Consider the following 18,673-nt stretch of genomic DNA (forward strand, 5'->3'; position numbering starts at 1 on the left):
CTCTTTCCCCCCATCTTTTTTAGGCAATTCCTCAATAACTCATAGGGATTCAAGTTTTGCTTTGCAGGAAGTGATTCTGTTGAGATGTCTTGTATCTCCAAGTTTATATTAAGTATTTGTCCCTCTTATGATCTTGGAAAAAAGGTTGAAGTTCACCATTAGTTTTGCTTTGCTTTCAAACACTTCATTTGCAAGTCATTTCAGAGCTTAAGCTAACCTAAGCACAGTTATAGCATGTTGAATGTGTCCTGTCTTCTAGTGTCAGACTTGAAAGCTGGTTGATTTTTGCCACTGCATCCAGAGTGTAAAAAATGCCAGCACATCCTCTCACAGCATGCATCCCGTTTTCCTACCATGAGGAATTTTGCTGCTTTATCCATCAAGGACATGTATAGAAGGCCTTCCTGATAGATTTTCCTTACATTTATAGGGCTGCCACTGCAAAAATCACATTGGGTTATTTCTGTGAACCAGCTCTGGTGAATGTTTTGGACAATGGCACGATGCATCATCCATCAGTTAGTGTTTCTAATCCAGTACTCATTTTTAAAGCATAACTTTATGCATATAGTTCTCTTCAGGATGCAAATACTATGGAAGAACTTGTGAAGGAAAACCTGGTAACCATAACCTGAGAGTTAGAGCTACTTAATGCTTACAGCTGACAGAAAGCAGCACTGTGCACAAACTGTGAGGCCTTGTGCTCTCGAAGGAAACCATCAGCACTGGCCCTGAAGGCCAGCACACTGGATATCTGCTCTCTGTTAGTGCAGGAGACGATCAGTCTCACAGGAGAGCTTGTGGACCCAGTAGAGACCCCCTGCCTCCTTGTGTCTCCCCCAGGCTGGCAGGGGCCGGTGCTGCCAGGCCAGCCCGGCCGGGAGACGGAGCTCTGAGGTGAGGGGGCGAGATGCGGGGTGGTGGGCCTGGCGTGAGGGAGCAGGACTGGCACGGAGATGAAGCTGGTGGGAGCCAACTGCCAAGTTGGGGCCCTCGTGACACCTTTTCAAGGGGAGGGTGAGGTGAGGCTCTAAACTTTGTGCTCGGCCCGGAGTTGAGATTGTCCTTTGTGTAGGATGGAAAATAAGAGAAGGGGTGATTCAGAGAAAGGTCGAAGGTTGTGTGTATCATTGTCCTGGAAGTGTAATAATCTGAAAAATGTGCATTTCTGACAGGAATTGCACTTTTAATGGTGGATCTTGGAGCAGGGGCCTGGAAGGGCTCCTTGTACATCTTTCTCACAACTCCTGTGTGGACATGTTGGCTCTTCTGTGGTTATTGCACAGAAGTTTCAGCTGTCAGATTTTGCCTGGGAAATGGAAAGGATGAAGAAGAACAAAGTTTTGTACAGTAAGAACACTTTGGAAGTTCCTCATCTACCTACAAGGAGTATTTTCAGGCCCAGCAGAGAGCCACAAGATTTCTGGTATCACGCAGCACTTTAAAGGGAAACACCTGAAGATAGATCTGTGCTGTTCTGAATCATCACAAAAAAAGGTGGATTACTTTTTTTAGTTATTTATATTTTTAATATCAAATGAGACTTCATTAACATGCAGTTAATGTGAATATGAAAAATTTTCTCCAGTAGATATATGGTCGTGGGCTGCTGGAAATGACAATATTGACAAATGATTATCAACTTGATTATTCTGAGCAGCTGCCTAGTTTATCTTTGAAATAAATGCCTAGAAAGATGTATTTTTCTAAGAAAGAATTAGAATTAGACTAGTATGAAAGCAAAAAATATTCTCTGTGTTTCTGTCCGAGGATATTGTGACTATTTGCATTGCTGTTTTTTGACACTGTAGGCAACAGCAGAAGCAGCATGGATTAAACCTTCTCTCACAGAGCATGGCAGACACTCTAATAGTCTCTCAGAAGAAAGAAATAATTGCTTTGAAAAGCCTCAAAGGATAGATTAAAAAAGAAGCTTCATGCTTATGGTACGGTAACCCTTGATAAAAGTCCAAACAATATTGCCTCTCAAAGGCCTCTTGAAATGAAATTAAATCCACTAACATCCTTCTTTAGTAAAGGCCTAACAAGCGATAGCTTTTATTCAGTTAGTGTGCCCTACTGGATCTTTTACTTCTAAGCCATCTGAGATCCCTCTTTCACTTCTCCCTCTTCGTTAGGGGTGAACACCTTATGCCAAAATACTGAGCATCTCAGAAATTATTCTTTTTTCTACCTCTTTCTGGCCACTCGGCTCCTCCTTGCCTTCAGAACAAGAATTACTCTGGCTTTCTGAAATAACCTGTGAGAGAACAGCAAGCAGCCTGCACTTTGCAGGAGTCAGTAGCTCCCTCTTAGCACTGGCTGTCCAGAACCTCATGTTCAGTACAACCTTCAGGAAGGCTTCTGCACCCACCCACACACATAGCACTGCCAGCCCTTTTGCTCACTCCTACAGCCATGTTTTTCTGAATCCCACCTGAGAAGGAGAGGCATAGACATGGCGATGAAAAGACAAGCCGTTCTCCTTGTGAGCTGCAGTGAGGTGAGGTGAGGTGGGAAGCACCTATGTACATCAAATAACTGTGGTGTGTTACAGTGTCGAGCTTTTCGGATGTTGTGCAAACTGACTCCAGTAGCAACAGGTTGATATGTTTTTCATAATGTGCATATTATGTCCTATATACTTCAGAAAAAAGCAAAACAGGAATATGTGTTATTACACTGGGGATTGCTTTGAAGCATTACAGGTAGAGCACTATCATTTGCCTATGGTTGCTCAGTATAAATTACCTCTTCTCATTATCTCATATCTTTCATATCAGTGTTTTTTTCTGACCCTCTCACATTTCTGTTTTTGCAGTATGTGAAACACTTGTTATTACAGCACTGGTGATACTGAAGAAATAACAAGGCTCTACATTGTAGAAAGTTGTGTCAGTAGGTAAGTGAATTAAAGGGTGGGAGGGGAGCTGGCGGTAAGTTGTTCTGAAACCTGACACTTTACAGTAACTTCGACTTCCTCTATACAAATTTTTGCTCTTTTGAAGTTTACAGATTAAAAATACAAAGGAATGAATTGGTTAGGGGAACCTTCCCCCTCCCCAGGTGGTATCTCATGGGCTTGTTACCGACAAACCAAAGGTTTTTGTGAAAAAATACTCCTGTGGCTGGATGTGTGTTGTGCTTTTATTGGGCTTGCAGATCTTAATAACATCTTAACACACTTCCTTGTCAAAGAATCTATGTTTATTTAGAAAACTGATCTGAAAAATAATTTTGCAAGGGGAACCTTCAGAGTTCTCTGCAGAAATGTGATTTGAGCATATTTAATCCTACCAGCCTGAAGATTGTTGTCTACCAGCAGTTGGCCTGAGCTCTGAAGAATCAGATTTGTGGTGCAGTAAAGGGACATTCTTAGTCCCCAGAGGCAAGAACTGTGGGTGCTATGGCACACTGGGACCTCTGCCATACAGTATATGGACAGCCCATCTGTGTCCTGACCTAGAGAGGATGCAGAGATGATTTAGTCCTTTCTTGCACTGCATGATGTTTGTCAGGTTATCTAACAGGCACAGGCAGCGGTGAGAAACAAGCAGTGCACCCACATTGAGTGAAGTTTTATTTCTAATGTTTGTTCAAGTGGGAACACAAAGTGGGAAAACTGTTGCATGCTTCCTAGAGCTGGCATTCTCTAGCTTTCACTGATATCCACATGGAAAAATGAAGGGGCCTGAGAGGCTGTATTTCTTTCCTATGAAATCACCAAGAGTTCAGTTAAATGTTTTTGGGCTTACAGTTTTCAGTAATGTTACTAAATCACAGCCTTTGCACAGAAGCCGTAAAGCAGCAGGCTTCAAAATTTGAGCAAAGTCTAAGTCTTGGGAAATGGATAGAAGATTTCTTTGGATATACTGCAGTGGTTGCACAGACTCTTAATGCTCAGAGTTTTAGTAGAAGGTGAGCAGAAGTAAGCTCTGCATTTGGAGGAAACCCTCACATTAAAACCAATATTTCAAAGCAGATATATTTCAGATTCCCATAAGAATGAAATGACTAGGGGAAAAAAGACAGTTAAGGTCACTCTGAAGTGGCATAAATGAAAGCCTTTGCTTCACTTTTGAAATAAAAAAGTAAAAAATGTCTTCTTCATAGACTGTTCATTTTCTTCTGGTTTGTTTTCTAGTGAAATGCCATAAAAATAGATTTTCTAACAGTTTAAGTATGGAGTGGGCTTAGGTCTCTACCAGTGATTGGTACTGACTTTAAAGATCATGTTACATCTCCTTCCCTTTCCCTCCAATTTGATTATTTTATTGGGCTGTTACCTTAAGTCGTATTCCTGGATTAAGAGATGAGTTTTGAAAGCCTTTTTTTGTGTTTCCTACTGCATATTCTGTGGTATCTTGTAGTTGTTCTGCTGTCTCTATATTGTCATCCATAGTATCATTATTGATAAAATAATGTTATTTAGAATGTTATTAGAAATAGATACTTATATTTTTAGAAAGAAAAAAAAGTCTGGAAATATTTTTTTTCTCCAAAACATCGTATCAAACAGGCAGGAAATATCTTTATTTATCTATCAAAAAATCAAAAGAGCAAATTGTAGTTTAAGGCAAAAATATGAAAAGCATAGCATTAATTATGGAGGACTGGCTTTTCAGAAAAACACCCAAATAACAAAACTTAAGCTGCTCTAAACAAACTTCATGGACAGTTCTGCTAACTGCTTTCAGTTACAGCTCTGTATGCGAGTCTATAAACTCTAGATATTAAAAAAAATAATCTGGATTCAGTTACTGATTCATAACCATTCTCAGAATTCACCATCCAAGTGTCCACAAGAAGTAATGATGCTTCAGAGTCCTAGCATTTCAGAGCTAACTTGTTAAATGTGCAGAGAATAACTGGGAGACGATTGTCCCTGTAATCTTCTTAGTCAGATATGTAGATATTTGCAACTAGAGAACCTTTATTTTTTTTCATAGCACTTGTATGCTGAGCATGATGTATAGAAAAATTCTTGGTTTTGCTCTTCAAATATGCAAGATGATTTTAAACAGTATGAAGTATTTGGCCTGCATAATTGATTTAATGGGAACTGATTGATGGTTAGTAATGTTTTAAAATTATTTAAGGTAGTTTTAAATTAATCACATTTTTAATTGGTTAAAAATTCATAGATACTGAAAAAGGTTAATGAGAATTAATGAAGATACTGCATAGCCTTATCTTTTTTTTAGCTTTTCTTACTGCATTGGAAAGCATATATTACTGGTGTAGGATGAATGATACCACTGTGTTTACAGTAGTAGAAAGAGATTTCATTGATAAAATCCAGAGAGCTGCTGTACAAGAATGCCAGACACTTGCCATACAGTGTTTTGCAATGGGGAATTTTTTTTCAGGTCCTTACTGGCTGTTATGGATGAGGAAAGAATCCTCAGTGGAAGTGTGGTGGTTGGTGTGTACATATGTTCATGTGTGCATGTGCACACACATGTTGATGAAAAGCTCTACCAGTCCCACTCTGTGCTGCAAAAATAATTTTTAAGTCTCTCCCCCTGTCCTTGAAGCATCTCAGGGCTAATTGCAGAGATAAGAAGAAACATAAAGTGGGGATCCAGAAGGCAGAAGTATTTATATATAAGCCATAATGGGAAAATAATGTTTTTAAAAGAAAAAACAAAAATTAATGCAATGATCACTTCTAATTGCCTAACTAGACACCACTGCTTATCTATGTCTTATATATGTATTCCCTTCTCTTCCTGAAATATATTTTTAATATGTTCACAAGGTTGATTTGAAACATGCGGCAATAAGTGACTATAGAGCACTGTCTCAGGGAATGATTAACTAATGATATCAAAGAGTATGTAAGCTTCAGTGTGTTATGACTAAAGATAAAGAGGGGTTGGCTTTTAAATCTGCATAGCTATAGGTGGAAGAAAGCATGTTTATAAATGTTCATATATGTGTCTGTGTGGATGCATGCAAATAGTTATATAAATGTCAACAGAAGGTGCTCAAATACACACTATTAGGTCTCTAGTGTTTACTGCATGCATTTTAAATGCAGTTTTTCTTTCCATATGGGCTGGAGCTTCAAGCTCCTTTTCTTTCTGCCTTTTTCTCATTCGGGTATTCATTTTCTTTGTACAGAAGACCAGCAGGAGGTCTGAAAAAGGACTTTTTCTAAGCAAGGACTACAGGATTTAACCTATAGTTTTAGTGTAGATGAAAAAAAATAATGGATTTCTTTGAAAAAACAAAGATAATCAGGACCATTTTGTTCAGTACTCCACCACTATTTCCAGTAATTGCCTTGTACAGTTTGCAAGTCTTTCCATTTTATGTAAATACATTAACTTCTAAAAACCCCTTATAGCTGTAAGGTGAGGCCTTTTGAAGGAGGTATTCTTTTGATGGTTTGTGGGTCTCTTAAACACACTTTTTTTTCTTCAAAGTAAATCTTGTAGACTCCCTGTCACAAAACCTTCTTGTTAGGAATTCTGCTTGAAGAACTGTTTGAATTTCAATATCAGGTATTTCAAACAAATGCATCTAATGGCTCAATATATTTTTCTTATGGCCAGTCAGTAGACCTAAATAAGAAAGGGAATATCTTAAAATTTGAAATCTATTCCTACCAACATTTTGAAGAAAAAAAAAATAATCTGAGGTTTTTATAGTTATTCCTGGAAAATAGGGAAAGTAAATGTAAAATAAACTTTCAAATTTTGAAGCTGTTGAACACAAAAAACTCAACAAACTCCTACCACATAATAAATAAATAAATAAGTAAATCTATCTATCTATATATAAAAATTTAAAAAAAATAAAATCAGAAAGCAGCTCCCCACTTCCCCGGGCACTTGGTGAAACTCTCCTGGTTTATATAGATGCAATAGTGTTACAGAGTTACAGAATAACCTTGGCTAGCAAAGCTCAGGACATCATCTGCCTGTATCCCTGGCTTAGAGCAAGGCTTACTTCAATGTTACTTGCTCACAGCCTTTTTCAACTGAGTTTTGACTCCAAGGAAGGATGTTCCACAGCCTGGGCTGCTCATTCCACTTGATGACTGATCTTGGGAAATTTTGGTTCTTAATACTGAGTCATGAATTTGCTGGATGCAATTGGTGTCTGTTCCTCATCCTTTCCTTGTGCACCTCTGAGAAGTGTTTGACTCTTGTCTTCTCTTTAACCACACGCCAGGCAGTTGCAGACAGCAATAGCATCCCCTTTTAGCCTTTTTATTTTTTGTCTAGAGTGGCGAACTTAGTCTTCTCATTCTCTGCTAATTCATCACGTGCTCCAATTCTCTATACTTTTCTAAATAAGATAAATGAGAGGTGCAAAATTCTGTAATATAAAACAATGCAGTAACATATAGGTAGGATTTTACTTGACCCTAAATAGAGGAAATAATGACAGACATGCTTATAATTAATTATTAGTTTAAGTTGTCAAGTGAATAAAATTTGTATTTGTTTTCTATACTGAAATCCTATTCTAGCAGATTTTATTGATTGCAGGACAAGGATTCTATGTCACATGTTATGTAAGAGAGAGGTTTTAAAGCACTTACTTCAAGATTTCTTTCTGTAGCTGAGAATGGATATTTTGTTTGATAATAATTTTTAAAATTACCATGTGCTATAGTGCAAATATTTTGTAGGCTACAAATCTGGAAAGAGAAAAGGTAAAAAGGTACTTTTCAAGTTGGGTATGGCGAAAAAGTATCATCTCAAGAAAGCTTCATAATGAAAGCCAGAATATTTGCTCAGTGTCTCTATACAGTTGTGGACATAAGGAAGTACATACCTCATCTTGGATTTAAAGCCTTTAGCTATAAGACAATTAAGGGAGCACTTAGATGACTTGAAAGCTTGTCTGGCTTATGCCAAATTTTTTACAAGATTCCTACAGCTCACCTTGTTTTTAAGAAAACCAGAAGTGAACTTTTTGAAATCCAGCCTCATTCTTACAGTCAAGGTCTCCAGGAAGGAGAATCATAAATCTGGAATGCTATAAAATATTTTCCCATAATTCAAGGTCGAGCTATAAATCTAAGTTATCAGGTGTGTCGCTGGATATGTATTTTTCCCTGGTTCTTAGAGTGTAAATCTTCCAAGAAGTGACCCTTTAACTGCTATCAACATTAATTTTAGCAGCAAACGTGAATGCTAACTTTGCTGTGGTGGGCAGTATGAGTTACTAAAAGTAAGTGTATGATCAAAATGTGTTCCATATTACACAAACATGGAACATATAAAGGATCCTCTTAGCATGATAACCCTTCCATTTAAAAATGACAACTGTTTTGCAACTTTACTCATGTACACACTCACACACACACTGAGGATCTTGTGTATCATTGTTGCCTTAGAACACTTCTTGAGACTTCTCAAATGCCCATAGAGATGAGTGTAGAGCACAGCAACCTGACAGCTAGATGGAGTTGCATACAGTGAAGCATATTCTACCAGCATTCATGCTTTCTCTGCTGAGACTATTGCCAGCATCTTGCTTTCATCCACAGTGCTCTAAGTGATCTACTTTTCTCCTCTGCTCTCTTCCCCCCTCTTCCCTCCCACGCACATTTGCATTGTTTGTCCAGAACATGTGTGCTGCACAGAGCTGGATTAATCAAAGTGTGCAGGGAGCACCTGGTGAAAAACCAAAGGTTCTGCCAGTGCTTGTCCCAACCTTAAGAGAACAACTGCTGTTTTCAGCTTGGAGTTTTACTTAACTTCAGGGACCAGCAGTGGGGTGCATCAAAGTGCCTTAGCTGATCTCCAGAAGTTCCATCTTCAAAGAGATCCACCAGAAACATGAGCAAAATTGTGACTTTGCTGATGAAGCTTGGATTTCACTTAGCTGGAAACCAAGGCTATATACAAATGAGGCCCTCAGTTATGAATTTTTCAGCTCTGTCCCATTGCTGGCGATTGTTGGTTCCTGTTCATACAGAAACCAGAAAGTGAAACTGGCTTGGAAAGCTGAGAGTAGCATTGCTTCACAGGCCAAGCTAAGGCAAAAGCAAAAAGCAGCAGTCAGGAGGTTTTTTTTGCTTTTCAGTCATATCAACTTCAGTTATAATTTTTGGGGCTTAACAGTCTTAATCTGACAGTCTTGGAAATGTTGCTGTTGATCTTTGTGTGAGTAATTAATAGTAAAGGCATTAAATCTATCTAATGTTGCATTTAAACAAAACGTGCTTTCAATATTTAAAATATTTATAAACACAGTGCAAAAGGTAGTAGCAGCAATAACCTAGCTTAAGTGGGTATTTGGTTGGATTTGAGATAGATAATCTATTTGATTTTCTGGTTTTTGTTTTTTGTTTTGAGCTTTTACTTGATCACTAAGCAATTTTAAGAGGTTGTGGAGATTGGTGTAAATAACTTATAAGACAAGCTTTACTCAATATAACTCTTGTACATTATGAAAAGCAAATTATTTTTTTCCTTAATTCATTTAAGTGTTAATGAAAGCATAAAACTCTTTAAAATTAGGAAATAAGATGGATGATCTTCAGAGTGTTCACATGATTGGATGGCTGTACAAAGAATATGTACATTTTTTGCCTGCTCAACTTTCCAACACTGATCTAGGACATACATCATGTTTCTCAAGAACATTTTTTCTACTTCCTATCAGCACTTGGAGCGGAGCAAAGCAGAGGCCACTGTGGAAACAGCAGAGAAAAGTTCTTCCCACCTCATTTTGGAACTTCTCCTTTTTCACCCTGCTTGTGTTCCTCATGCAAACAAAAGGGAATGAACTTCTCACTTCACCCCAAAGCCCCCAGATCTGAGGGTTTGATTGGATCACAGTTTCCTTAGGACTGGCATTTTGTTCTCTCCCTGTCTGAATATTTTACTAGTATGTGAAAGACATTATTGCCAGCTAGAAAAAAGTGTAAGTCTGACCTTACAGATGTGTGGCTTAAGATGGTGAGCTATCTGTGAACAGTAGTGAGAAAGTTTAGATGTTGGTGGGTATTTTTTCAGGGTGATGTGGGAAACTTGGAGAAAGGAAGCCAAGAAATAGCACAAAGAATTTTCTAGGTCAGAGACAGTGGAGGGCAGGCTGGTCTTACTTTGTTTGCTATCATCATAATCTGTCTTGAAATTATGTTCCTGTTTACAGAAGAACAAAAGGAAAATGAGCAGTTTAGTCACTTTTCTTAGTAAAACTTTGTGACTGTATTTATTTACAGGAGTTGGTCTCTTCTACCTAAAATGACACTGTTCTGGAGGAGGGGATAAAATCTGCCAGAAACTTCACCCCTTCAGCATGTGTCTCCATTGATCAGTACGGGGGCACCTTGTTGAACATTAGCAAGCAGAAAATAAAGCTGGGATGTTAAACTGAAATGAGGCTGATGTCTTTCACAATATACCTTTGTCTGAAGAAAATACCCCTTAATTTTTGTTTAACAAAAATAGATAGACTGACTTTGCTCTAGGAGTTGGCAATGCTTAGCTAACAAGTTTTTTCTTTTTTAGCATAAAGCCAAGTTTTAAATGCTTCTGTATTTTAACCCAAAATTTCATAAACTGTAAAGCGGATCTTATAAGGAGAAGACGACAACAGGCAGAGCCTCTTGCTAAATAATTGTTGTATGGAGTTTCATCTTCTGTGGTATTTCCTAACTTACAAAGTATAGGAAATAACACTTGCTATAAGGCAGAAAGCGGATGTGCAAATATTTTATGCTGATCTTGGTGGGGAGTATATAACCTCAGTCAGTATGTCAGCCTGAGATGGGAAAAACAAGCTATTCTTGTTATGCCAGAATTTATATTGCTAACACTTGATGACTTTTTAAAACAAACTGAAGAAGCAATAGTGATACTAAGTGAGACTAGTTTTTAAGTTTTGTTTATTTTGATAGAGACTAGAATTTTGGCAGTATACACAAGCACAAATTCTACTATTAGCTGTCATGAAATTTCTTTGTGAGACAAGTGAAAGAGGTTCCTTTGTTGAACTAAAGGAATCTGTTATTGTTTTACTCCTATTGTGATTCAGTTGTTCACATAGTCTGAGAAGTCCAGGTGTTTGGGGCATATCACAGCATGGACTGTTTCAGCATGAGATATTACAAGCCTTCCCTCCTCCTTCACCTTCCTCTTTTGGCTATTTTTGGCTATTCCATTGCATTATATACAGTAAACATGTTGTACATGTTTATAAGGCCCCAGCAATATGTTTCTTGAGGTTGTCTGAAACAAAATAGCCAATTTGTGCTAAGTATCTTGGAGTGTTTATCACAAAACATCCTATAGTGAAACAGAAATAAGCTATAAAACAGAAATAATGAAATATTTCAGAGTGTTTAATTTCCCAGTGCTGTCGTTTCTCTTAACTGTCTTTAAATCACTCAAGTACTTACTTGGCTCTCTGCCACAATTTCTGTTTTGCACAAGAGCCTACTGTTTACCTGGTTGTTACTTCAAAAGTAGATATTTTTTATATTTCTGCACCTCTGTTAGCTGCCTTTGACCATGTCCATTGACAAGAAGTGATAGATAAGCTTTTGCAATTGCATAAATGACTTAATATAGTACTCCTTTTAATCCTTTTAATGAAATTGAAATGCTTAATTGAGTCTGTTTTTCACTTTTGCTCAGATTTACCTCCTGCTCTTCTCATTCAGACAAGACACCAGCCTACTCAGGTAGGGTGATTTTCACTGAACTTTCTGAATACTGTAGAAGTTTGTAGAAGGCCAAATGAACATGTGATCTAAAAAGATCAGCCAGACCATGTTAAGTTTGGTAAATCCTAACTGCGGAACTTTTTTTTCCCTAAATAATCTAGTATTGTCTTCAGTTTTTGTATTCCATTGCCATTTTTAATCTACAGTAAATGTTTTCTATGTCCCAGGACAATAAACATTCTTGGTTAAAAGAAAGGATAAAATCAGCATGGAGGTAGCAAATAAAATGAGAAAGGTGATAATTTGGTAATTACATATTTAATGCAGCTACTGTTGCAGACAACTAATCAATTTGAAATATTTTGCCCAAGATGTACATAGAATATTTTTGGGATTTTTTAATTTATTTTTTTTTTAACAGAAGTGGGAATTCAGGGAAGATGGGTTGCAATATTGGATTTTTTAGCATTTCTGCTAAAGGAGCCAGTAAGTAAGGAACATGGACTTTCAGAAGACTGAATAGAAAGTTTCTGGGACGATACTGCAAAAATATCTTTCAAAAGTGTACATCCCAGGATGTAGGTTCATAGGTTTTTCAGTCTTACAGAAGGTTGGTTTTTTTTTTATGCTACAGAAGATTCTCAGAAAAGTTTGTCTCTGACAAATAGTTCACAGTACTGTCTCTTTCCAGTTTTGATAATTCTTTCTCTTTAATGAAGCTTTCAATTTGCTGCCTGTGCTAATTATTTTGTTGTTTTTATAGTGTGAGATAAAAAGACAACCAGTGTATCTTTAGACAGACTTTTCCTGAGTATCAGCATTATGAATTTGCCACATTTAAAGATAACTTGTGTGTGTGAAATGTAAATCGAAGAGCTTACAGGCAGGAAAACTGGGGGAGGGGTTTGTGATATAGATCCTGATGTGCAAGGTAAGTCTATGGGATCAGTCTGGTTTCCTAACTTTCAAATTCAAAGATGGGTATTATGAGTTAAGATAATAAAAATCTTCTGGACTCTTTTAGATTTATAGCAGTAGTTTCTTGACAAGCCACTGAAGAAGAAGTAATGCCTGCCACATGCTTATCTTTGGAGACATCTATCTAATCTATTTGGGCAATCCCAGAGAGAAAAATCATGTTAATATGTGGAGAAGGGCACGAGATGGGCTATCAGAAGATGACCAACAGCATCACTGTGAGCAGACCGGCCTTCTGGGTAAATATTTATAGTTTATGCTTGTAAATACCTCGCTCAAAGGCATTTTTGTGCTTCTCTACCATAATGACTGCAATCAGATGTGGGAATACATTTCTGTCCAAAAAATAATCATAGTTTGGATGTTAAGAAAGCATTTGATATAAAGTTATCCTGCAGCTTACTGTAAAAATGAGCACAAATACTCTTGGATATAAACACTGTCACACCACACTAAAAGGACTTGTAGACTGCAGCTAATAGTATATGACAGTGAATCTGGCATCCTAGGTGGGAAGAAGTCTGTGTGGAAGCAGAACACAGTACTAGAAGCAAACAATACAGAAGTTAATGTCACAGAAGAGACCAACTTGGGAAAAACTGGAAAAAGCACAACACAGACTACCCAGCTACCCTTTTAAACTGGGTGATGGAAGGATATGAAGAAAAAACACTATGGGTAAAAATGTTTATTTTATGTTTCATAATGTGAAATTAACTCATTGCACAATTTTTAAATCTCTCATGTGAAGCTAAGTCCTGAGTTGTTCTCAACATCCAGCTCTCATTCAGATCCAGGAGGAGGACCAGATGTTCAGCACAAATCTGCCCCAGTGCCTATGGGTATGCTGCCACTGTCTAAGGACAGCAAATTCTAAGGGGATGTGCTAAACACAGCTATTCAAGATCACCCATTTTGCAATAATTGGGCCTAGCATTATCGTGATTTTGTGTGTAAGCAAGAAGTAAGTGCTTGGCACTTCTTAGAGCTTATCATAGACTTTATTGCTCATGTTGAGCCAGATTGTGAATAGTGCCTCAGGGTTACCAAAATATGATCTCTGTCCTGAGCAGGTACAGCCTAGATCATGCAGGCAACATATGAAGTGAAGATGTCAAATCATCATTGCCTGAGGGTTGATAGCAGCAGAGCAGTATGCCTGCACAAAGAGCTGTATTGTTTACTCTTGACCTTAAAATAATTTGATCCAATATGACATACTAAGTAAAAATGTTTTCTTTCTCCAAGAAATATTTCTTGACAATTGCAAACAGGCCTGAAAAAGTATATACAAAATAGGTTCCTTTCCAAATATTCAACAAAAATTTGAGTATATATTCTCTAGCATGAGCAATGTTTTCACAGTAAGGCTGTCAAATTAATTTTGCAGGATAAGATGCATTTAGGAGCTAGCTCCTGTGATTTAAACAGAGTTGCCCTTGGGATGAATTTATTCTGTGTCCATTAGTGTCTGCTAAGGTGTTTGCCTTCAGATTCTGTGAAACTGCTTAAGTCTGATGGTGAATATCAGTATAACTGAGCTGAGTCATAGAAGCTGACTTTGCAAGGAAAATTATGCAAAGCAAAGTCAGCATAACTTTAAATACAAGCAGTGTATAAAGTATGTAGAGAATTTAGTTTTTATTGAATTTCATACTCTACGTTATTCTTTCAAGTCCTTTGGACAAAAATGATGGGTTCTCAAGAATGCATTTCTTGAGAAAACAAATGTATACGTTTTGTAGACACAGTAACACAAAACAGCATCAGGTTTAGGTATCAGTGAAGAACACAATTGCCTGAATTAAAAACAAAAGAAACAAACAAACAAACCCCAAAACCAAAAAAATGCAACCCAGTTAAAATTCTTTCCAATAAATGCCAAAATGTCACCATATTGGCTTTGAAAATCTGGACTTGGAAGTTGTGTTGAGTGAGGAAGATGAATGCCCCATCATTATTTGGCTGAAGTCTTAACGATATGAATACAGGCTGAAATCAAGAAGCATGAAGTTGTACTAAGAGAGCACAGAGAGTGTGGTTTCATTGGCATCTTTCAGTCACAGTTCCCATGACACTGAACTCAGCAAGCACCAGGAATTATAATGTTTGGGCCGCACAAGACCTGTGCAGGGTGAGCATAGCTGTTATTTGATACCTGATCTCAGATACAGAGTTGTCCAGTCTTTTATGAGCAACTTGTGAAAATCTAACCTGAGACACAAATTCATTTGGCTTGTGGCTGTATGAACGTGCTGTGCATACTCTGGTTACTGTTACTCTTGCCTTCCTTCCATCTTTCTAGTCTGTTTCCTCCCAGCCCTGAGGTACCAGGCTGAGACAGGGAACAGTTTTGGGAACACTGTGTAGTGGAAGAGGGGAGTCTCAGAGTCACTTACATGGATGAAAAGTTCGTGGTCTCCCTGCCTCTAGGTAGCTAGTGGTGGCTTTTATGGCTCTTGTCTACTTTCCTCTATCCTTCACCGTACTGGGAACGAGCTCCTTGGTTTCTCCCCAGACAGAAAGTGATTTTTAGCTGTATTAGCATATGATGGAGCTGTTCTGTGGCAGAGGTGGTGTGTGCTCCCTCCTTCTCACACGCGCACAGAGACATGTCACTGTTACTTGGAGGGAGGAAATAAGGCAGGAATTGGTATTGAAAAAAGCAAGATGCTATGCACACTGAACTGCCTCCTAATAAAGCTATTGTACAGCAGGGAGCTATGGAGAAATGCTTATGTTTACCTGGCTTATATGGGTACCTTTTTACTCTCCAGTTGTTGCTCATCCTTCCTCTTTCCTAGATGTATTGAAAATGCTATGACCCCTTTTTGTGGGTTTCATGGATAAGTTCATTCCCTGTGAGCTCCTGCCTAAGCAGGTACAGCCCAGGCTGTCCATTTATTTTAAAGGCTGTGAAATACTCCAGGAAAGGAAGTCTGCTTAACCACAGAATCAAGCATGTTCAGCTGAAATTTCTGTTCCTCTGCCTTGCTTTTGTCTACATGGTGTGGTAAGACTTCACCAAGCAGATTTTCTGGAATCTGGGCAGTTTTTCACTAGCCAAGTGCCTGAGTAATGTAATGTACAGTGTTTGCCTAACGTGTTATGAGAGATTGTGCAGGAAGATGGGCATGTGTAGAGCTTTGAGGACCACAAGTCCTTGCTCTGATGCTGTGGTCTCATTAGCAGAGAAGGAACCAGATCTCCCTCCTGGCTTAACCAGGGGGTCAGATGACTAGGACCTTGGGCAAAGGCTCAGCCTTGGGAGCAGGAGCACTTGCCCTCCTGCTTCCCCCATTTAGGGCAACAGTTCAGGACTGGCACTGACATCTGTGCTAAGACTCCTTTTCCATTTAACTCAAATTACACTGCCAAGAACAGTGGATATGTGGTTAGAAGGGAAATACTTCCATGCCAGAAGGGCACTCTTGGTTCAAGAGCTCATGTCAAATGTTTGAAAATTTATTAGGCCTAGCCAAGGTTACAGAGCTGGGAAAGAAAGAGAACTAGGAATGAAGGTGGATGATATCTTTATTATCTACTTATTCAACAATTATTAGTCTCAAAAAATGGTGGGAATTTTCATTGCCTCTTCCATAGAATAATTTTTTCTCCCTCCTTGTATAATCTGTTTCAGAAATCTCTTGCAAGGATAGAGTATCTGAATATACAGAATCTAATAATATGGTTCTTTGAGACTTAATTTCACTTTCATGGTAGAACCAAATTTTTTTTTTTTTGCAACTGTCAGTCAAACCCAGTTGTGTATTTTAGGTGTTGAAGCTGAATATAACCTGTTTATATTCCTGTAAAATATTTGCTAATTCTGAAATGCAACTAATTTTACACTTCTGTTATTTATTTTGAGTTTGTTTAATTTATTGTTTGCCTTTACAATTTATTTTTTTTTGGTAAAACCTTTAGATTTCTTCTGGGATGGTTAATTTATCTGCAAATATATGGTAACTTCAGCATAAAAAATATAGCATAGTTAGTGTAATGTAACAAACATTTATGTCACAAAACACTAATTAGTGCACAATTGATTATTTTATTATTATTTCAATGTATTTTCCTGTAAAATGATGTGACTTTCTTCATACTAGATTTTGAAACTTACCTGGAGCAAGGACATACTACTTGAATTCTTTCTACTTTTAATTCTCTTTCTTTTTTCTGTATTTCAAGGGCTCTATTTTTAAAATATTTGGTATGAAGCAGGAGACTTGTATTTGTGATCTTTTCCAAAGGTTTCAGATACCAGTTTTTATTGCCACTTCATATTTTTAGAATTTTATTGCAGCTGTGATATAATTGCTCTTTGAGCTGGTGTTTAACTGCACAGAATATGGAGGCATTTCTGGTAATTTAACAAATTGTTTTGCAAGATAGGTGAATCAAACAAAGATTGTCTTCTTACAGGGTTTTTTTGTTTGTTTATTTTGTTGCTTTGAGTATTTTGACTCTTAACTTACAAAAGAGAGAGATTTCCAAAGAGACGGGTAACTTAAGCATTCACATGTTTTTTTTATGTAATTTTGGAAATCTTTAACAATACAAATTGGTAGTTTTAGCTTTGACTCTTTCCAGTGCAGGGGAGGTACACTGCTCTAGTTACATACTGACATAATTGTTTGGCTGATTAAAAATTAAGGCTGTGTCCTGGAAAAGGATATATTTTAATAGCCCATTGCTTACTCTGCAAGTAGAGTAAATTAATCCCCTCCTACTTTCCTAGAAGTGGGGTTTTGGGTTTATCCTTGCAAGACAACTGCAGCTTATGTTTGGGAAAAGTCTTCATGTGCTCTAATAGCCTTAAACACATTTGTGATTAATTCTGGGTGAGCCATGAATGCAAAATAATATATGGCATGTAAATAAATTGGGGTGGGCATAAAATCATAGAATCACAGAATCGTTTGGGTTGGAAAACACCTCTAAGATCATCAAGTCCAAATGTTGAAATATTTATAGAAAGCTGCAGGCTGAACCTATGTGATACAGAGCTCATTGTTAGATGCTGAGCGTAAAATGCCGTTATAGCATCTTTATAGTATTCCTTTCACCACAGGTCTGCACCACACTAGAATTGAAATTTTCATACGTTGTAATTTGTACTTTGTCTTGCTCACAACGCAGTGACCTTAGTTGGCAAAAACAAGCCATCTCTCCTTGACAGAAGACTGAAAACAGAAGAGCTTATACTCTACACTATAGGAATTTCCCCTTCAAACCATCATGTTCTCTTTCTAGAGTGTGGGAAACTGTTCTTTTCTTCCCCACATAACTGCTTTTCCACTCAGCAAGTATACAACAACCATTTGATGACCTTCCCTGTGGCTGAGAGAGACTCAACTGCCCTCATTTGTTAATGAGCAGAGTGGAGATGGCTTCATCAGTTCTGAAGTCCTCTAACACACACACACCTTTATATCCCACAAGGTCTAGGTTTTTCTGACTAATGAAAATGCTAGCAGAGTGAACTGATTCTCTTTGGCTGATTCTATGGGATTTTTTTGCTTACATCTGAACTTTATTTTATGTACCTTCTAGCTTTGTGTACATAGTTGATAAGTACCTGCTTTGAAAGGCTAATTAGACGGGGAGAAATCTTGAGAATGTTTGCTTTTTTGTCACATGCTCCCTTCCTGCTTCTTAGTCCAGGTCTGCAGCTGTTTGGAGGACTTCAGTGACTAAAATGCACATATCATCTCTAACTAAAAATATAGGCTTCTTAATGAAGGTCTTTGAAAAGCTATTGTTTTAGTACCAGGATATCTTTCTTTTCTTCCTCAGTTGTCCATATAGACAAATGTTGAATAGACAACTGAGATTTGTATTTCAAGTGCACTGCAAGCAGATGGAATATTAAAACATCTGAAACTTACCTGAAATCAAAGACACTATGTAATTTCTGTGGAGTTGTTTGATCTCTCTCAGTTACAGGACTGTGGTTCATTGACAGAATACGGGCACTGAAGTAATTTTTTTTATTACAGGATCTTCTCTGGGAAAGAGCTATTTGGGACTTATGATGTAAAGAATAATCACAGA

At 37.7% G+C, this 18,673-nt stretch overlaps 1 protein-coding gene across 1 annotated transcript in view; it reads left to right on the forward strand.

Moving 5' to 3' along the window:
- The first annotated feature begins 910 nt into the window (after nt 1-910).
- The window catches only part of PTPRC (protein tyrosine phosphatase, receptor type, C), a 78,425-nt gene continuing 60,662 nt past the window's right edge, over nt 911-18,673 (forward strand). Inside the window, exon 1 of the mRNA XM_009999940.1 lies at nt 911-965. Within this exon, the coding sequence (XP_009998242.1) occupies nt 911-965 (55 nt within the window). The remainder of the gene's footprint in view (nt 966-18,673) is intronic.

This window comes from Chaetura pelagica, unplaced genomic scaffold (assembly GCF_000747805.2).
Source record: "Chaetura pelagica isolate M959 unplaced genomic scaffold, ChaPel_1.0 scaffold246, whole genome shotgun sequence".
In the NCBI taxonomy this organism is placed as follows: Eukaryota; Metazoa; Chordata; class Aves; order Apodiformes; family Apodidae; genus Chaetura; species Chaetura pelagica.